The sequence below is a fragment of the Schistocerca americana genome, chromosome 5, assembly GCF_021461395.2.
Source record: "Schistocerca americana isolate TAMUIC-IGC-003095 chromosome 5, iqSchAmer2.1, whole genome shotgun sequence".
NCBI lineage: Eukaryota > Metazoa > Arthropoda > Insecta > Orthoptera > Acrididae > Schistocerca > Schistocerca americana.
In genome coordinates this window covers 690735761-690754005 of record NC_060123.1, presented here as the reverse complement: position 1 = coordinate 690754005, position 18245 = coordinate 690735761, and the positions used below count along the sequence as shown (strand labels likewise).

Sequence of the window (18245 nt, the reverse complement as noted above, 5' to 3'; positions counted from 1 at the left end):
ATTTCTGTTTGTTGCTTTAATTTTGTAAACCAGTGTATTAACCCCTCAGCATAAGTTAAGGCTTGAAGATGGTGCCCTGAAGCACCAAAACTGGTAGCCATATAATAAATAGCATCACAAGGATGCCTGTAGGTGTTCCAGTTTACTACATAAGAGAATGGCCAAGTCCCTCAGACCTCCAGTCACAAGGATGAACGTACATGAACCAGACAAGGTGGTTTGGGGTTTTGGGAGGCTAGATGGCCCATAAATAATACGGCATACGAGGGTGCCATGGTGATGCCCATAGCTATGTTACAGATTTGTTTATATATCCTCCCCTCAGTGGATACATAGCTTTGTGTCTTCACTGTATGCCACGCAAACTCATGAGTTGCGGTGCCTGTGTACCACGTCCTAGCCCATTCATCTGTCACAGTTCCCTCCCGCGTTCCTATCCTGCGCACCTGCTGCTTTGCTCCGAGCCTCTAGCAACCCATCTGCAACACTTCTTCCTGCTTGCCACCCAACACAATCCCTCCCTCCCCTCCACTTACCAAACTGCAATCATTGATTGTCATTCTTATGAACCAAATTTTTTGTAGTGAAGACTTTTATGGCAAAAACTTCTGCAAGTGATTAAATAACAACTCCCACAATCCAGGTTTTGAGCAGCTACATGATACAAATTTAGTGAACGAAGTATACTTGATAGAGGAAGAGAGTGAAGACGAGGTGTATAAGGTGCTCATTATAAAGCACACCATCACACCGAAGCGCACTGGTCTGTAATTAGATTATACAGGACAAAGTTTATTTGACCTTATCATTGTTTTAGCTCTCCAGAAATTAAAAACAATTACCAGGAAAAAAAGTGAACAACACAGAAAAAGAAAGAAGGTGAACTGAAAGCGAGTGAGACAAAATAGTGTGCATTTTATAAGTGTAATTTCGCAACGAAGTCTTCATTTTACAGTGAGCTTTCAAATATGGCATGTAACATGTTCTCTAAATACAGTAAATAGCAGCTTTCAGTATCCTGATCATTGCAGTCTCAGATATACATTATCCCTTGTAATTGGGAGTTTGCTGTAAACATAATCAGTGAAAAATACTTACATTTAGCAACAGTAAACTTTAAATATCTGATGTTCTGATAGCATTCACGACAATTAAGTGTCCAATAGCAATAAATATCTTTAACAGCAACAATGGACAACAATTACTGATACAATTTCTGACATGTTTGTTAAGAAAGTAAGCAGAAGAAAGGACTCACTTTTTCAGTCACCTTCTGCAGGAAATTGAGTATTTTTATGAAGTTACATATAGTATTTTATAGGCCATATATGCTACAGATTATAAGACACACCTTAATTTTCAAGTAGTTTTTTTTAAAAAAATTATATTTTTACCCTTTTTATTGTTGTTTTTGTTATGGTCATCAGTCCAGATATTGGTTTGATGCAGCTCTCCATGCTACTCTATCCTCTACAAGCCTCTCCATCTCCAAATAACAGCTGCAACCTAAAAGTTTCTGAATCTGCTTAGTGTATTCATCTCATGGTCTCCCCCTATGATTTTTACCCTCCATGTTTCCCTTCAATACTAAATTGGCGATCCCTTTATGCCTCAGAATGTGTCCTACCAATTGATGCCTTTTTTTAGTCAAGTTATGCCACAAACTCCTCTTCTCCCCAATTCTATTCAGTATCTCCTCATTAGTTACATGATCTATCCATCTAATCTTCAGCATTCTTCTGTAGCACCACATTTTGAAAGTTTATATTCTCTTCTTGTCTACACTGTTTTTAGTCCTTGTTTCATTCCCATACATGGCTACACTCCAAACAAAATACTTTCAGAAAGGACTTCCAGGCACTTAACTCTATACTCGATGTTAACAAATTTCTCTTCTTCAGAAACGCTTTCCTTGCCATAGCCAGTTTACATTTTACATCCTCTCTACTTCGACCATCATCAGTTATTTTGCTCCCCAGATAGCAAGACTCATTTACTACTTTAATTGTCTCACTTCCTTATCTAACTCCCTCATCATCGCCTGATACAACATTCCATTATCTTCATTTTGCTTTTGTTGACATTCATCTTATATCCTCTTTTCAAGACACTGCCCAGTCCGTTCAGCTGTCCAGGTCCTTTGCTGTCTGTGACAGAATTACAGTGTCATCAGCAAACCTCAAAGTTTTTATTTCTTCTCCATGGATTTTAATTCTAGTCCAAATGTTTCTTTTGGTTCTTTTACTGCTTGCTCAATATACAGATTGAACAACATGGGGGATAGGCTACAATCCTGTTTCACTGCCTTCTCAACCACTGCTTTCCATTCATGCCCCTCGACTCTTATAATGACCACTTGGTTTCTGTACAAATTGTAAATAACCTTTCGCTCCCTGTATTTTACACTTTCCACCTTCAGAAGTTGAAAGAGAGTATTCCAGTCAACATTGTCAAAAGCTTTCTCTAAGTCTAGAAATGCTAGAAATATAGGTTTGCCTTTCCTTAATCTGTCTTCTAAGATAAGTCGTAGGGTCAGTATTGCCTCATGTGTTCCAACATTTCTAAGGAATCCAAATTGATCTTCCCCAAGGTCGGTTTGTACTAGTTTTTCCATTTGTCTGTAAAGAATTCATGTTAATATTTTGCAATCATGACTTATTAAACTGATAGTTCAGTAATTTTCACAACTGTCAGCACCTGCTTTCTTTGTAACTGGAATTATTATATTCTTCTGTGGGTCATTTCACCTGTCTCATACATCTTGCTCACCAGCTGGAAGTTTTGTCATGGCTGGCTCTCCCAAGGCTATCAGTAGTTCTAATGGAATGTTGTATATTCCTGTGACCTTGTTTCAACTTAGGTCTTTCAGTGCTCTGTCAAATTCTTCACACAGTATCATATCTCCCATCTCAGCTTCATCTACATCCTCTTCCAGTTCCATAATATTGCTCTCAAGTACGTCTCCCTTGTTTAGACCCCCTATGTACTCCTTCCACCTTTCCGCTTGCTTTTGTTTGCTTTTGACTTGATATTCATACAAGTGGTTCTCTTTTCTCCAAAGGCCTGTTTAATTTTCCTGTAGGCAATATCTATCTTACTCCTAGTGATATGTTCTTCTACATCCTTACATTTCTCCTCTGGCGACCTCATCAGGTGCTTCCTGTGACTGAATGACAGGCTGAGACCGTGTCCCATATTTATGTCTGGACCATGTCTGACATTCCCTATGCCATCCGCTCCCTCTGTGACCATGTCGGTTGGTCGCCAGATGTTCCATCTTCCGTCCGCGCCCACCTCCACTGTTTTCCCCAGTGGTGGCCGTTTCATGGCATACCCCTTTATGCCGAGGTACGATGCTGAAATATTGTGTTAGAAAAACGCAGACCACCAGCAGTACACCCGATTCAACGAAATGTCACAAAATCACCGGGAAAGTCTAAGAAATTACATTGCAAGACTCTACGGGGAGGAAATATGCAAGAAGGTGAAGTTACTGGAGAAGTTACGACAGTGCAAAGAGAGGATGGTGAGCGTGCTCAGTTTCCTGCTTAGGTGCAGAGAAGATGATGTGGTGTCTTTTTTTGCCAAAACTAAACACCATATAACATCTAAGGCTGCTAACAAAATCCAGCATTGCGCCAGTATGGGCCTGGTAAGGGAAAGGATCCATGATATGCAGCATAGACTGGACGTTACCTCCAGGGATCTGCTTCGACTACACCTGGATTTGGCAAACAACTTAGTACCAGAGGACTGGAACAGGATGGACGGTATGACATGGTCACTGATGGCATGCATTAAACACAATCCTACAGCTCGACAACTGGCGAAATTTGAGAGCATGAATAAAGAAAGTGCAATAGGCACATGATACTCACAAGGTGGTAAATTTGAGTGGTGCCCATTAGAAGATGCCACCTTAAAAGTGCTCGGAAGTCGCCTCAACTTTGCAGTCACTCCTAGAAACCTGCCAATCCCCAGCTTCATCAGCTCTGCGGAAATACCAAGTGTTGCAGAAGAGATTCGGAAAGAGATGTACAGGGCACTCACCAAAGCCAGAGCACCCAAAACAAACATTTCAAGAGATGAGAGGATGGCCCGCAAGAGTTTGTGGGAAGATGAAAGCATAGTGGTGTTACCAGCAGACAAGGGGAACTCTACTGTCGTACTGCTGAAGACCAACTATGAGCAGATCAGTCAGCTTTTACAGGAACCTGCTTACAGTCCACTAGAGAAAGACCCCACTGATAGAGTGGACAGGAAAACCAGAGCTCTGGTCAAGGAAACAGGATGGTCTGAGAAGGTTGTCAAGTAACTGAAAGCTAAGGCACCAGTACCACCTAGATTACATGGATTGCTCAAGGTCCATAAAGAGGGTATACTGTTGCATCCTATTGTAAGCAATATTGGTGCAACCACCTATCCTACAGTCACCCACATTAAGATGATGTTAGCACCGTATGTGGGAAAGCGCGTCCACCACATCTGTAACTCATCAGACTTCGTGGAACGTTTCAAAAACCTACTAATCTCTAACACAGACATCATGGACAGCTTTGATGTTGTGTCTCTGTTCACTAGGATACCACTTCAGGACACACTCGATTAATCAGTGAAAAATTTGGTGGAGCTGTCTTGGACCTTTTCAAGCATGTCTTAACCTCGACCTCTTTCCTATGAGGAGGTCAATTTTATGAACAGACTGAAGGAGTGGCGATGGGTAGTTCCTTATCTCCGGTAGTTGCAAATCTGTTTATGGAGAGATTCGAGGATGAGGCACTTATGACCGCTGCCTGCAAGCCGACCTATTTCTTTAGGTACATTGATGACACATTTGTCATCTGGCCACATGGTCGGAAAAAACTGCACGAGTTTCTTGAGCATCTGAACTCGATACACCCCAGCATTAAGTTCACAATGGAACTAAAAAATAATGGTCAACTTCCTTTCCTGGATGTCCTGGTGAAAAGGAAGACAGATGGCACATTAGGCCATAGTGTGTATAGAAAACCTACACACAGCGACTTATACCTACAAGCTGATAGCTGCCATGATCCAGCACAGAAGAATGGGGTGCTGAAAACACTTGTTCACCAAGCCAAAACACTGTCCAACTCAGACAGCTTTGCAGCAGAGTTAGAACACCTACAGGAAGTGTTCGCAGACAATGGATACTCAACAAGGGACATCCGCAAGGCGCTAAACCCCTCCACATGGCCTGATACTGAGGGAGAAGAACAAGATAATGAGACCAGGATGGTAGCCTTTCTACCATAAGCAGGACCTATATCTGCTAAGATCAGCAGAATAATGAAAAAGCACAATATCAAGAGCGTGTTCTGCCCAACAAACAAGATCATCAAAGTGGTTCTTGGAATGGTTAAGGATGATCTCGGACTGAGAAAACCTGGTATCTCCCATATACCATATGAATGCAGTATGTCTCACATTGGCCAGACCACCAGGACCGTAGACATAAGATGTAAAGAGCACTAAAGGGATACCAGGCTATGACAAGCCACTTAATCGGCAGTAGCAGAACATTGCTTGGAACTTGAGCACACCATGAATTATGATAAAACCAGGATCTTATCTCAGACCCCCATATTTTGGGATAGTGTCATCACTGAATCAATTGAAATCGAGATTGCAGAGAACTTGATGAACCGGGAAACTGGATACCAACTCGGCATGGTGTGGAACCCAGGTTTGGACCTATTACAAAAACAACAGAAGAAAACACAAGACCAGAAGAATGACAGGGGCGCTGGAGAAAGTCGGAACAGTCACCAACAACAAACGCAGCCTGTCAACAGTGCGAGGAATGAGCCTGGCTGGCACGGACCTAGTAGGAAACGCCATGGAATGGCTGCCACCGGGGAAAACAGCGGAGGTGGGCGGGGATGGAAGATGGAACATCCGGCGACCAACCGACATGGTCACAGTGGGAATGGATGGTGTAGGGAATGCCAGACATGATACAGATATAAATACGGGACATGGTCAGCCTGTTGTTCAGTCGCAGAAAGCACCTGATGAAGATGCCGAGGTACGAAATCGAAATATTGTGTTAGAAAAATGCAGACCACCAACAATACACCCGATTCAACAAGATGTCACAAAATCGCCAGAAAAGTCTAAGAAATTAAGTTCATTCCAGTTATAAAACAAAAATTATTAGTATACTTATGAAATGACCATACAGCATTAATAGCTGGGACCTAGCCTCTGGGGTTGTTTGGCTGCCTGGGCCTGGTATAAGTCTTTCTATCTGGTGCCACTTCAGAGACTTGCACATATTTGTGATGAAGACAATACAAACACCCAATTGTGAAGAAAATTTGAGTCAGCCAGGAATCGAACCCAGGACCCTGTGATCTACAGGCAGTGATGCTAACTACTTGACCACCAGCTGCAGACAATGAACATGTGTACAAAACCCATAGTGTTTTTGAGTGGTATCTGCCTGTAGTAGTATTACAGCCATGTGACTTTCAGGTGTTTGCAACAAAAATTTCATTCTGCGCTTCTGAATGCTCACTCCATAGATATTCTTACTCTATGGTCACATCAATACATTGTTTCCTGCGCATATATGAAATGTACTAACTCTGGATGCACGTAGAAGAAGTCATCTGTATTTATCCAAAGACTGGGTTTATTAATTTCCCAAATTTGTTTTACTGTGGATTCTCATAAAAACAATATCTCTTTGTTATGTCAGGTTTAAGGGTACACAACAAATACAAGAGGGTGCCACATACAGAAGCACAACCACTCACCCGGCACCTCTCGGTTCCGAGAAGCAGCCTCCAGATGGCGCTGACAAATTCAGATCACTTTCTGCTTCCATGCCATGTCCACCTACACATTGTACACATCTGCCAATAATGTGGAGAGCTGCCAAAGGGAGTGCTGACTACACTGGTTCTGCCTTGTACTGGCAGAGATGGATATCTTTCCACCAGACACAAAACCGTATGTACTACAGATACTCACAGTTACGATCGAGCAGTCTGACAGTTTAGTAACCGCAGCCAGCTCAATACTGCTCTTGCAATTATGCTATGGAGCGCAGTTCTATGAGATCCACTGAGAAGACAATGTTACGACTTAGCAGTTGCTATTTACAGAGTAGTGGGACAATCGTGAGTGTCTACAATATTACATTCAGTTATAATGACATTATTATAGGCTGCTAAAAGACAATAAATTTATTCTGATTTCACTGTATTAAGTATAGCATATCAAGTGCTATACACCAATTGTACTAAAGATAAGTGCTGTTTTGTGACATACTCTTAATAAATGTTACTGGTTATTCTTTTCTGTTTTGCCACATTTCTGTTCTAGAGCTGCCCAGTGAAGCCTGTGTAAGTTGATACCTATCAACATATGATATGTCACCTTAAAAGAGCTTTTGCAGTAAAACCACTTTTATGCTTCCATGAATGTTTTGGGCGAATAAATAGTGGTATTCAGTTACAAGATTCTCAACACTCCTACTGTAGGCATCCATTAAAGGAAGATTTTGTCCAATTCTGCCGCATTCTACTTTCTTTTAGATGCTTCCAGAATAAGCACCCACTGTCTTCTTAATTTCCACCACAATTATCTGTTTGGCCTATGAATATAGCAAAACTGTTCTAACATAAAAAGACAAAGAAGGATCTGGCAACCATGTCTGAGACATATATCGTCATAGACTAATTATTCTCACCTCCTGGTTAACTGTTCCTTGCTGTGCTATATCTTGGAAGCTTTTCAGTTGAGCTGCAGCTTCTTCCTTTCTTGCATTAGCAGCCAAAAATATGGCATAGTTCAAAGGTATGGAAGCATCTGTTGGGTCCAGGCGTGCAGCCTGTTCAAAAGCCTTTTGAGCATTGTCTGGATCTCCCAGTTTCTTCAAGGTAACTGTCCAACAGAGAAAATTGTAGCATGTACTTTTTAAATGAATTTATAAGTATAATGTAAGATAATATGATAAAATAAGAGAAAGGACACAGTGCAGCACTAGTTGTGAACTGCAATACCCCATCACATTCCTTACATCCTTAGTGTTAAGAAGGAACATTAAATTAAATCAACAAGTGAAATAACTAGTGTGAAAGGCAAGTGAAAGTCTTCACTATGTTATATTTCAGAAAATGCTACCAAGAAAATATAATCTACTATAGTGATGGTGATACACGAATGACATCCTCTGCTTAGTAGATGCTCCAGACTTGAAGACAGAACAACTGCACACAGAGATAAACACACTACATAAAAGTGAAGATCACTTCAGAGAAAGAAGCAGGTCAAATAAACTTCCTAAATATATCTATCATACAGAAAAATAACCAACACTCATACAGTATTTACAGAAAACCACCACAATAGACACAATACCACACCAAACCTAAAACCACCCACAGTCTCAAAAACAAGCTGCTCTCAGATACATGATCCACAGATTGAACACAGTGCCACTAGACTTCAAACATATTTTTGTACAGTTTTAGTCACATTTTTTGGTTTTGAGAAAATTATTTTTGCCTGTATTAAGACAACTGATCTCAAACAGTTGAAGAGATTTTGTCAATGCTTTTAAAAGGATGTTTATTGAGTCCTTAAGTTTGTGAAGAAAAAGTAGGTAGCATCTGTAATAATTTTAGAATAAGTAAGAGAGGACCACAAAACAATTCAAGAAATGTCATATTGTGACAAGAGTACAAAAACTATCATTTTTATATATTTTTTTCACACCCGCAATCTATCACCTGTGGGACTTCAGGTATATTAATGCAAGGTCCAAGTCCAAATAAATGCTAACCATTAATTGTCTGTGGTTCTTTGAGGCACATCTGAATTTTTTTTTTAAGTTAAATGTAATGATAATTTCATACAGTATTTCAAACAGACAACAAAGTGCTTTGTTAAAACAGTTAACAAGTAATTCATATTCCATCAATCGATTATTTATGTACCATCAAAGCTCTTCCATTATCACATTAACAAATAATTTATGCTTTTTGTAGGGCAAAATTTCTGCTTTAGCTTTATTTCTTTATCACAATTGCAGTTTCAACTGTAGAGTCATCTTCATTTGGAAAATTTTGTGCTTAAGTACATATAAAAAAATTTAAGCATATTTTAGCAAATACAAATATTTCACACAATAATGAGAATAGTTTATTTCCAACATTTCTGCAACATCAGCACAAACCTTAGTAAACCAGCATGTACTATCACATATGTAAGATTCTCACCTGGATTACAAATTACTCCTTGGGTGAAGAACATAAATAGTTTCAACTGCACATAATAATTCATGGTGGAATACCTGAGGCTAAGTTGATATGTAGGAGTGCAAACGTATGAGTTTGTAAATGATGATGTGGAGTAACACCAAAAATCTTCTAGTAAGTACCAACAAGCAAATTGAGACTCAAATTTTGCTACTATTCAATTGACTAAACAAAACTGAATCACTGTTTAGTGCTGTATATGTTGTATCTGCGACTGTTCCAGTCGCGGGGTTGCCAAGAACGAAGTGAGGTGGGACCAAACGGGAGTGGCCCGTCAACAAACATATAAACGGGAAAGGACGGACATGAACAACAGCAGACGACCGAGCAAGACCTTACAACAACAACACGCAAGAAGCAACAGAGTCATAACCGACAACTAAACGAATCCACAATGTCCACTCGTAAACGAAAACAAAGTACAGTAAACACGCTGTCTGTAGCCGAGATGCCGACAGACTCACACGAACATCAAACGGCTTAGCTGAGCGAGAGGCAGGTGCATATACACAGGATACGGTACATCGCTATTGGCTGCTGGGACCACGTGCTCCACCATGGTGCCCTCAGGTTATACGCGAGCCAGAAGCGCGCGCAGCCACGGCTTAAGGCGCAACGACTGTAGAGACCTCTAGTGGTAATCCAGGTCCATGCCATCTGGTATATATATATATTTTTTTTTTTTTCCACGCGGGAAAAATATATTTAAAAGCAAAGATGATGTGACTTCCCAGACGAAAGCGCTGGCAGGTCGATAGAAACACAAACAGACACATACATACACACAAAATTCAAGCTTTAAGAGGGAAGGAGAGGGAAAGACGAAAGGAAGTGGGTTTTAAGGGAGAGGGTAAGGAGTCATTCCAATCCCGGGAGCGGAAAGACTTACCTTAGGGGGAAAAAAGGACGGGTATACACTCGCACACACACACATATCCATCCACACATATACAGACACGAGCAGACATATTTAAAGACAAAGAGTTTGGGCAGAGATGTCAGTCGAGGCGGAAGTGCAGAGGCAAAGATGATGTTGAATGACAGGTGAGGTATGAGTGGCGGCAACTTGAAATTAGCGGAGATTGAGGCCTGGTGGGTAACTGGAGGAGAGGATATATTGAAGAGCAAGTTCCCATCTCCGGAGTTCGGATAGGTTGGTGTTGGTGGGAAGTATCCAGATAACCCGGACGGTGTAACACTGTGCCAAGATGTGCTGGCCGTGCACCAAGGCATGTTTAGCCACAGGGTGATCCTCATTACCAACAAACACTGTCTGCCTGTGTCCATTCATGCGAATAGACAGTTTGTTGCTGGTCATTCCCACATAGAATGCATCACAGTGTAGGCAGGTCAGTTGGTAAATCATGTGGGTGCTTTCACATGTGGCTCTGCCTTTGATCGTGTACACCTTCCGGGTTACAGGACTGGAGTAGGTGGTGGTGGGAGGGTGCATGGGACAGGTTTTACACCGGGGGCGGTTACAAGGATAGGAGCCAGAGGGTAGGGAAGGTGGTTTGGGGATTTCATAGGGATGAACTAACAGGTTACAAAGGTTAGGTGGACGGCGGAAAGACACTCTTGGTGGAGTGGGGAGGATTTCATGAAGGATGGATCTCATTTCAGGGCAGGATTTGAGGAGAGCCACATTCAGAGTCTGGTCCAGTCCCGGAAAGTATCCTGTCACTAGTGGGGCACTTTTGTGGTTCTTCTCTGGGGGATTCTGGGTTTGAGGGGATGAGGAAGTGGCTCTGGTTATTTGCTTCTGTACCAGGTCGGGAGGGTAGTTGCGGGATGCGAAAGCTGTTGTCAGGTTGTTGGTGTAATGGTTCAGGGATTCCGGACTGGAGCAGATTCGTTTGCCACGAAGACCTAGGCTGTAGGGAAGGGACCGTTTGATGTGGAATGGGTGGCAGCTGTCATAATGGAGGTACTGTTGCTTGTTGGTGGGTTTGATGTGGACGGACGTGTGAAGCTGGCCATTGGACAGGTGGAGGTCAACGTCAAGGAAAGTGGCATGGGATTTGGAGTAGGACCAGGTGAATCTGATGGAACCAAAGGAGTTGAGGTTGGAGAGGAAGTTCTGGAGTTCTTCTTCACTGTGAGTCCAGATCATGAAGATGTCATCAATAAATCTGTACCAAACTTTGGGTTGGCAGGCCTGGGTAACCAAGAAGGCTTCCTCTAAGTGACCCATGAATAGGTTGGCGTACGAGGGGGCCATCCTGGTACCCATGGCTGTTCCCTTTAGTTGTTGGTATGTCTGGCCTTCAAAAGTGAAGAAGTTGTGGGTCAGGATGAAGCTGGCTAAGGTGATGAGGAAAGAGGTTCTAGGTAGGGTGGCAGGTGATCGGCGTGAAAGGAAATGCTCCACCGCAGCGAGGCCCTGGACGTGCGGAATATTTGTTTATAAGGAAGTGGCATCAATGGTTACAAGGATGGTTTCCGGGGGTAACACATTGGGTAAGGATTCCAGGCGTTCGAGAAAGTGGTTGGTGTCTTTGATGAAGGATGGGAGACTGCATGTAATGGGTTGAAGGTGTTGATCTACGTAGGCAGAGATACGTTCTGTGGGGGCTTGGTAACCAGCTACAATGGGGCGGCCGGGATGATTGGGTTTGTGGATTTTAGGAAGAAGGTAGAAGGTAGGGGTGCGGGGTGTCGGTGGGGTCAGGAGGTTGATGGAGTCAGGTGAAAGGTTTTGCAGGGGGCCTAAGGTTCTGAGGATTCCTTGAAGCTCCGCCTGGACATCAGGAATGGGGTTACCTTGGCAAACTTTGTATGTGGTGTTGTCTGAAAGCTGACACAGTCCCTCAGCCACATACTCCCGACGATCAAGTACCACGGTCGTGGAACCCTTGTCCGCCGGAAGAATGACGATGGATCGGTCGGCCTTCAGATCACGGATAGCCTGGGCTTCAGCAGTGGTGATGTTGGGAGTAGGATTAAGGTTTTTTTAAGAAGGATTGAGATGCAAGGCTGGAAGTCAGAAATTCCTGGAAGGTTTGGAGAGGGCGATTTTGAGGAAAAGGAGGTGGGTCCCGCTGCGACGGAGGATGGAACTGTTCCAGGCAGGGTTCAATTTGGATGGTGTCTTGGGGAGTTGGATCATTAGGAGTAGGATTAGGATCATTTTTCTTCGTGGCAAAGTGATATTTCCAGCAGAGAGTACGAGTGTAGGACAGTAAATCTTTGACGAGGGCTGTTTGGTTGAATCTGGGAGTGGGGCTGAAGGTGAGGCCTTTGGATAGGACAGAGGTTTCGGATTGGGAGAGAGGTTTGGAGCAAAGGTTAACTACTGAATTAGGGTGTTGTGGTTCCAGATTGTGTTGATTGGAATTTTGAGGTTTTGGAGGGAGTGGAGCTGGAAGTGGGAGATTGAGTAGATGGGAGAGACTGGGTTTGTGTGCAATGAGAGGAGGTTGAGGTTTGCTGGAAAGGTTGTGAAGGGTGAGTGAGTTGCCTTTCCGGAGGTGGGAAACCAGGAGATTGGATAGTTTTTTGAGGTGGAGGGTGGCATGCTGTTCTAATTTACGGTTGGCCTGTAGGAGGATGCTCTGAACAGCCGGTGTGGATGCGGGAGAGGAAAGATTAAGGACTTTTATTAAGGATAGGAGTTGACGGGTGTGTTCATTGGCTGAGTTGATGTGTAGGTGAAGGATTAGGTGGGTGAGGGCAATGGATTGTTCAGTTTGGAACTGGTATAGGGACTGATGGAAAGAAGGGTTGCAGCCAGAGATGGGAACTTTAAGTGTGAGGCCTTTGGGGGTAATGCCAAATGTCAGACAAGCCTTAGAAAATAGAATATGGGAGCGTAATCTGGCTAGGGCGAAGGCATGTTTGCGGAGGGAATGTAAATAAAACTTAATGGGGTCGTTGTGGGGGTGTTGTGAGGGTGACATGGTATTAGAAGGTGGAAAGTGTAACATGAGGAAATGAAAATGAAAATATATAAATATATATGGGGAGGGATGAAGGTGGACTGGAAAGTAACTGGAGATCTGGTGTGAAAAAAGGCGAAAAGGTGTTGGTTACAGCTGGGCTATGTTGGATTTGGGTTGGTAGACAACGATGTGCACAAAGGTTACGTGGTTGTGTTGCCGCCAAAACACGTTAGAGGACGGAGAAATTCGAGAAAATTTCAAAAAAACTGCGTGTAATATATTAAAAGGAGTGGTTTTGTGGTGGCAGATTATGAAAATGAGGCTAACAATTGTCTGATGAAGAAATAATGAGGTTAAAACCTGTGGGAAGCGGCTAAAAATTTCCGGGACTGGACCAGACTCTGAATGTGGCTCTCCTCAAATCCTGCCCTGAAATGAGATCCATCCTTCATGAAATCCTCCCCACTCCACCAAGAGTGTCTTTCCGCCGTCCACCTAACCTTCGTAACCTGTTAGTTCATCCCTATGAAATCCCCAAACCACCTTCCCTACCCTCTGGCTCCTATCCTTGTAACCGCCCCCGGTGTAAAACCTGTCCCATGCACCCTCCCACCACCACCTACTCCAGTCCTGTAACCCGGAAGGTGTACACGATCAAAGGCAGAGCCACATGTGAAAGCACCCACATGATTTACCAACTGACCTGCCTACACTGTGATGCATTCTATGTGGGAATGACCAGCAACAAACTGTCTATTCGCATGAATGGACACAGGCAGACAGTGTTTGTTGGTAATGAGGATCACCCTGTGGCTAAACATGCCTTGGTGCACGGCCAGCACATCTTGGCACAGTGTTACACCGTCCGGGTTATCTGGATACTTCCCACCAACACCAACCTATCCGAACTCCGGAGATGGGAACTTGCTCTTCAATATATCCTCTCTTCCCGTTACCCACCAGGCCTCAATCTCCGCTAATTTCAAGTTGCCGCCACTCATACCTCACCTGTCATTCAACATCATCTTTGCCTCTGCACTTCCGCCTCGACTGACATCTCTGCCCAAACTCTTTGTCTTTAAATATGTCTGCTCGTGTCTGTATATGTGTGGATGGATATGTGTGTGTGTGCGAGTGTATACCCGTCCTTTTTTCCCCCCTAAGGTAAGTCTTTCCGCTCCCGGGATTGGAATGACTCCTTACCCTCTCCCTTAAAACCCACTTCCTTTCGTCTTTCCCTCTCCTTCCCTCTTTCCTGATGAGGCAACAGTTTGTTGCGAAAGCTTGAATTTTGTGTGTATGTATGTGTCTGTTTGTGTTTCTATCGACCTGCCAGCGCTTTCGTATGGTAAGTCACATCATCTTTGTTTATGTATATATATATATATATATATATATATATATGAATTAATAGAGGGAAACATTCCACGTGGGAAAAATATATCTAAAAACAAAGATGATGTGACTTACGAAACGAAAGCGCTGGCACGTCGATAGACACACAAACAAACAAACAAAACAACACAAACAAACAATCCAAATGTTTGTGTTTGTTTGTGTGTCTATCGACGTGCCAGTGCTCTTGTTTGGTAAGTCACATCATCCTTGTTTTTTATATATATATATATATATATATATATATTATATGTAAAAATTATATATATATATATATATATATAAAACAAAGATGAGGTGACTTACCGAACGAAAGCACTGGCAGGTCGACAGACACACAAACATACACACAAAATTCAAGCTTTCGCAACAAACTGTTGCCTCATCAGGAAAGAGGGAAGGAGAGGGGAGGACGAAAGGAGAGAGAGAGAAAGAGAGAGAGAGAGATATTTCCTACTGAATTTACTATTCACTCATAATCATTTAACATTGACTGCAGAGGACTATGATACAGAGTACATGATGGACAAAACTTTAGAAACATACAATAAAGCTGGACTAACAATATTCATTTTCCTAAAACAAGATTATCACAAATGGAAAAACTACTGAGGCATATAAAAAATATAAAAATCTAGGAGTTGTACCCTCAGATCAAGTTTCCCGTAAGTAAGAAATAAGGCAGAGCTAAGCAAGCAAACAATAATCTGAAAAACATCTTCTGGCCAGATAAAATTAACAAAAAGAAAAAGGTTTTATGAATCAAGAACGCAAAACTTTTTTATAAGGAGTGGAATCCTGGGAAATAATGAAGAGATAGAAGAAGACCTGAAACTGTGCAACTTGGTTTTTTGAGAAGAAGTCATAGAGTATGAAGGCAAGAGAAGATCCTAAAAAAAGAAATCAGGAAATGAATGAAAACTGCCATGTACATTACTGAAGAGAGGGAAAATGGAATTTAAAATGGTTTGGGCATATGGCCGAAAATAGTACTATGTTGGCAACCTCCATACCAGAGATCCTGTGCAGAATGGTAAAATCACATGGAGGAGATATGCAATGAAGAAATTTGAAAGACTTTATACATGGACCAAGAAGGTTGGATACGATGTGGCGAGAAATGGCCTAAAAAGCTGTGGACAACTCACAGAAGAAACTAGTTTTTCTCTCTCCATTGTTAATAGAACTTGCATTATTTCTTGCCTTTTCCCCAGTCGACAGAACATTCCAACATCTTTTGGGTGTGCATCAGGGACAGTATAATTTGTTCTTCAAATATTTTTATTGATAACCTTACAGCCATCTTACAGCTGAATTGCTGGCAGAATTTAAACCACTTGACAACACTGTGGAACACACACACACACACACACACACACACACACACACACACACACACACACGCGCGCGCGCGCTTACGCACATGTGTGATTATTAAAATGGATGGTCTGTGTTTTAGTCTTAGATGCATAAAATTTTATCTATGACTGATCCTCTTGTTGCAGTGCTGACAGTGTTGTCTCCCAAGCACTCGAATTTACTCCAGGGTATTGTGTCAAGTGGTTTAAATCTAGCACGCTACTCACTTTGAAGATGGCTGTAATGTTTTCAGCTAAATATCAGAAGAAGAAATAATTTTAAGCCAGATGAATGCCTGAAAGATGATGGAATAGAAATTACTCTCTTTCATGACTGAAATCGTTTGTGCCATCAAAATAATTCTAAATACTGGTATAAAAATTTACTCTGTTTTCTGTTCAATGGATACATCTGGTTTCCCCATATATTTGAGCACATTATGCAGGAAACTTGCACATTTCTCATAATTTACACAGAGAGTGATATATTTTGGGATGATACATAATGGATTGGTTCAGCTGTTGATAACTGAAGTTTATGACTAAATGAACCTTCATTACACCAGATTGGTCTGTGTCAAGAAACGCTCCACTCTTGGAATGTGAATCAGAAACAAGTAAGTAATTTAGCAACAAAGTTAAGAAATTTTTACTTACTTGTACACCTTTTTTTCAGTTGATGAATATCTAGAGGCTAATTTGTATTAAAATCGCTCAAACCTTCATTGCACGAATTGTTAGTATTACAATTCTTATTATTTGTAATGCTACAGAATTACTCACTAGTTACATGTAAGTCTGACACATAAATTACATAATTCGTGTTGAGCTGTGTGATATAATGTCATTATTTCACTTATCACTGTAATTTACAATATTTTCAAACCACGTCTGGATTTCTATGCACAAAATACCTCTTGCCCTTTATCTTTCTATATTGTTCAACATAAGATTATTTGAAATAAAATAAATTATTGGAACCCTGAACATAATGGTAAATGAACACAGGTTCATGTAGATGGATTGCAAAGTAATCTCTGTAGTGAGGTTATTTTGGCTTCTTCATGTTTCGTCCCCATTCTCTAATGATGTTAGTAATCTGTTCTCAAACCATCAGAAACTGTTGCAGCATTCACCTCAGCATTGCTCTGAAAATATGGAAAGTAGTTGGGTACCCATAATATGCTGAAACTATTCACTGACTAATATTGATGCAAAGTAAATATAACAGTTGTTTTTAACAAGTTGTCTGGGTTACTAACTTTTGAGCATGCAACTGGGAACTCATCGTTTCATATGATATTTTGATAGAAAACCTTCAAGTCATTGTTAAGGTGAGGCAGTGACAGACTTATGAGTGTAAATTCATTACTGTTTATCACATGACACTGTAAAATTATGTGATATACAAATATACAGTAAAATATCAGAGCATGTGCATCATAGAAGACAGAGTCAACAGAAAAAGTGTAACAATCAGAGGCAAGAAATGCATCATACATGAAACTGCACAAACACACAGAATAAATAATAAATATAATAATAATAATAATTATTATTATTATTATTATTATTATTATTATTATTATTATTATTTCTTTTCTTTCTCAGACATTATGTCTGGTTAAAAATGGAAAGTGACGTGGACCTTGATCAAGTGTGACTTCCTTTCAACCTTACGTTATGTGTTACATTGCATTTAGGAACTTTTGGGTAATTGAACATGTATCAATAATTACAGATTTCTGTAGTTGTATATATACGTTTGGATGTATTGCGTTGATGTACTGGTGGATATTGTGTGGTATGACTCCTGTAGTTGGTAGTATAATTGGTATAATGTCGACTTTATCCTGATGCCACATGTCCTTGACTTCCTCAGCCAGTTGGATGTATTTTTCAATTTTTTCTCCTGTTTTCTTCTGTATATTTGTTATACTGGGTATGGATATTTTGATTAGTTGTGTTAATTTCTTCTTTTTGTTGGTGAGAATGATGTCAGGTTTGTTATGTAGTGTTGTTTTATCTGTTATAATGCTTCTGTTCCACTATAATTTGTATTCATCATTCTCCAGTGCTTTTTGTGGTGCATACTTGTATGTGGGAACATGTTGTTTTATTAGTTTATGTTGTATGGCAAGTTGTTGATGTATTATTTTTGCTACATTGTCATGTCTTCTGGTGTATTCTGTGTTTGCTAGTATTGTACATCCACTTGTGATGTGATCTACTGTTTCTATTTGTTGCTTGCAAAGTCTGCAGTTATCTGTTGTGGTATTGGGATCTTTAATAATATGCTTGCTGTAATATCTGGTGTTTAT

The 18245-nt window shown here is 41.2% G+C and overlaps 1 protein-coding gene across 3 annotated transcripts in view; it reads right to left on the bottom strand.

The window, feature by feature from the left end:
• The window catches only part of LOC124615942 (Bardet-Biedl syndrome 4 protein), a 127804-nt gene that overhangs the window by 36419 nt on the left and 73140 nt on the right, over positions 1 to 18245 (bottom strand). For all 3 annotated transcript variants that reach the window (XR_006979821.1, XM_047144137.1, XM_047144138.1), the window contains exon 9: positions 7721 to 7914. Coding sequence is in view for 2 of the 3 variants with exons in the window: in XM_047144137.1 (XP_047000093.1) it covers positions 7721 to 7914 (194 nt within the window). In the remaining variant the exon portion in view is untranslated. The remainder of the gene's footprint in view (positions 1 to 7720; positions 7915 to 18245) is intronic.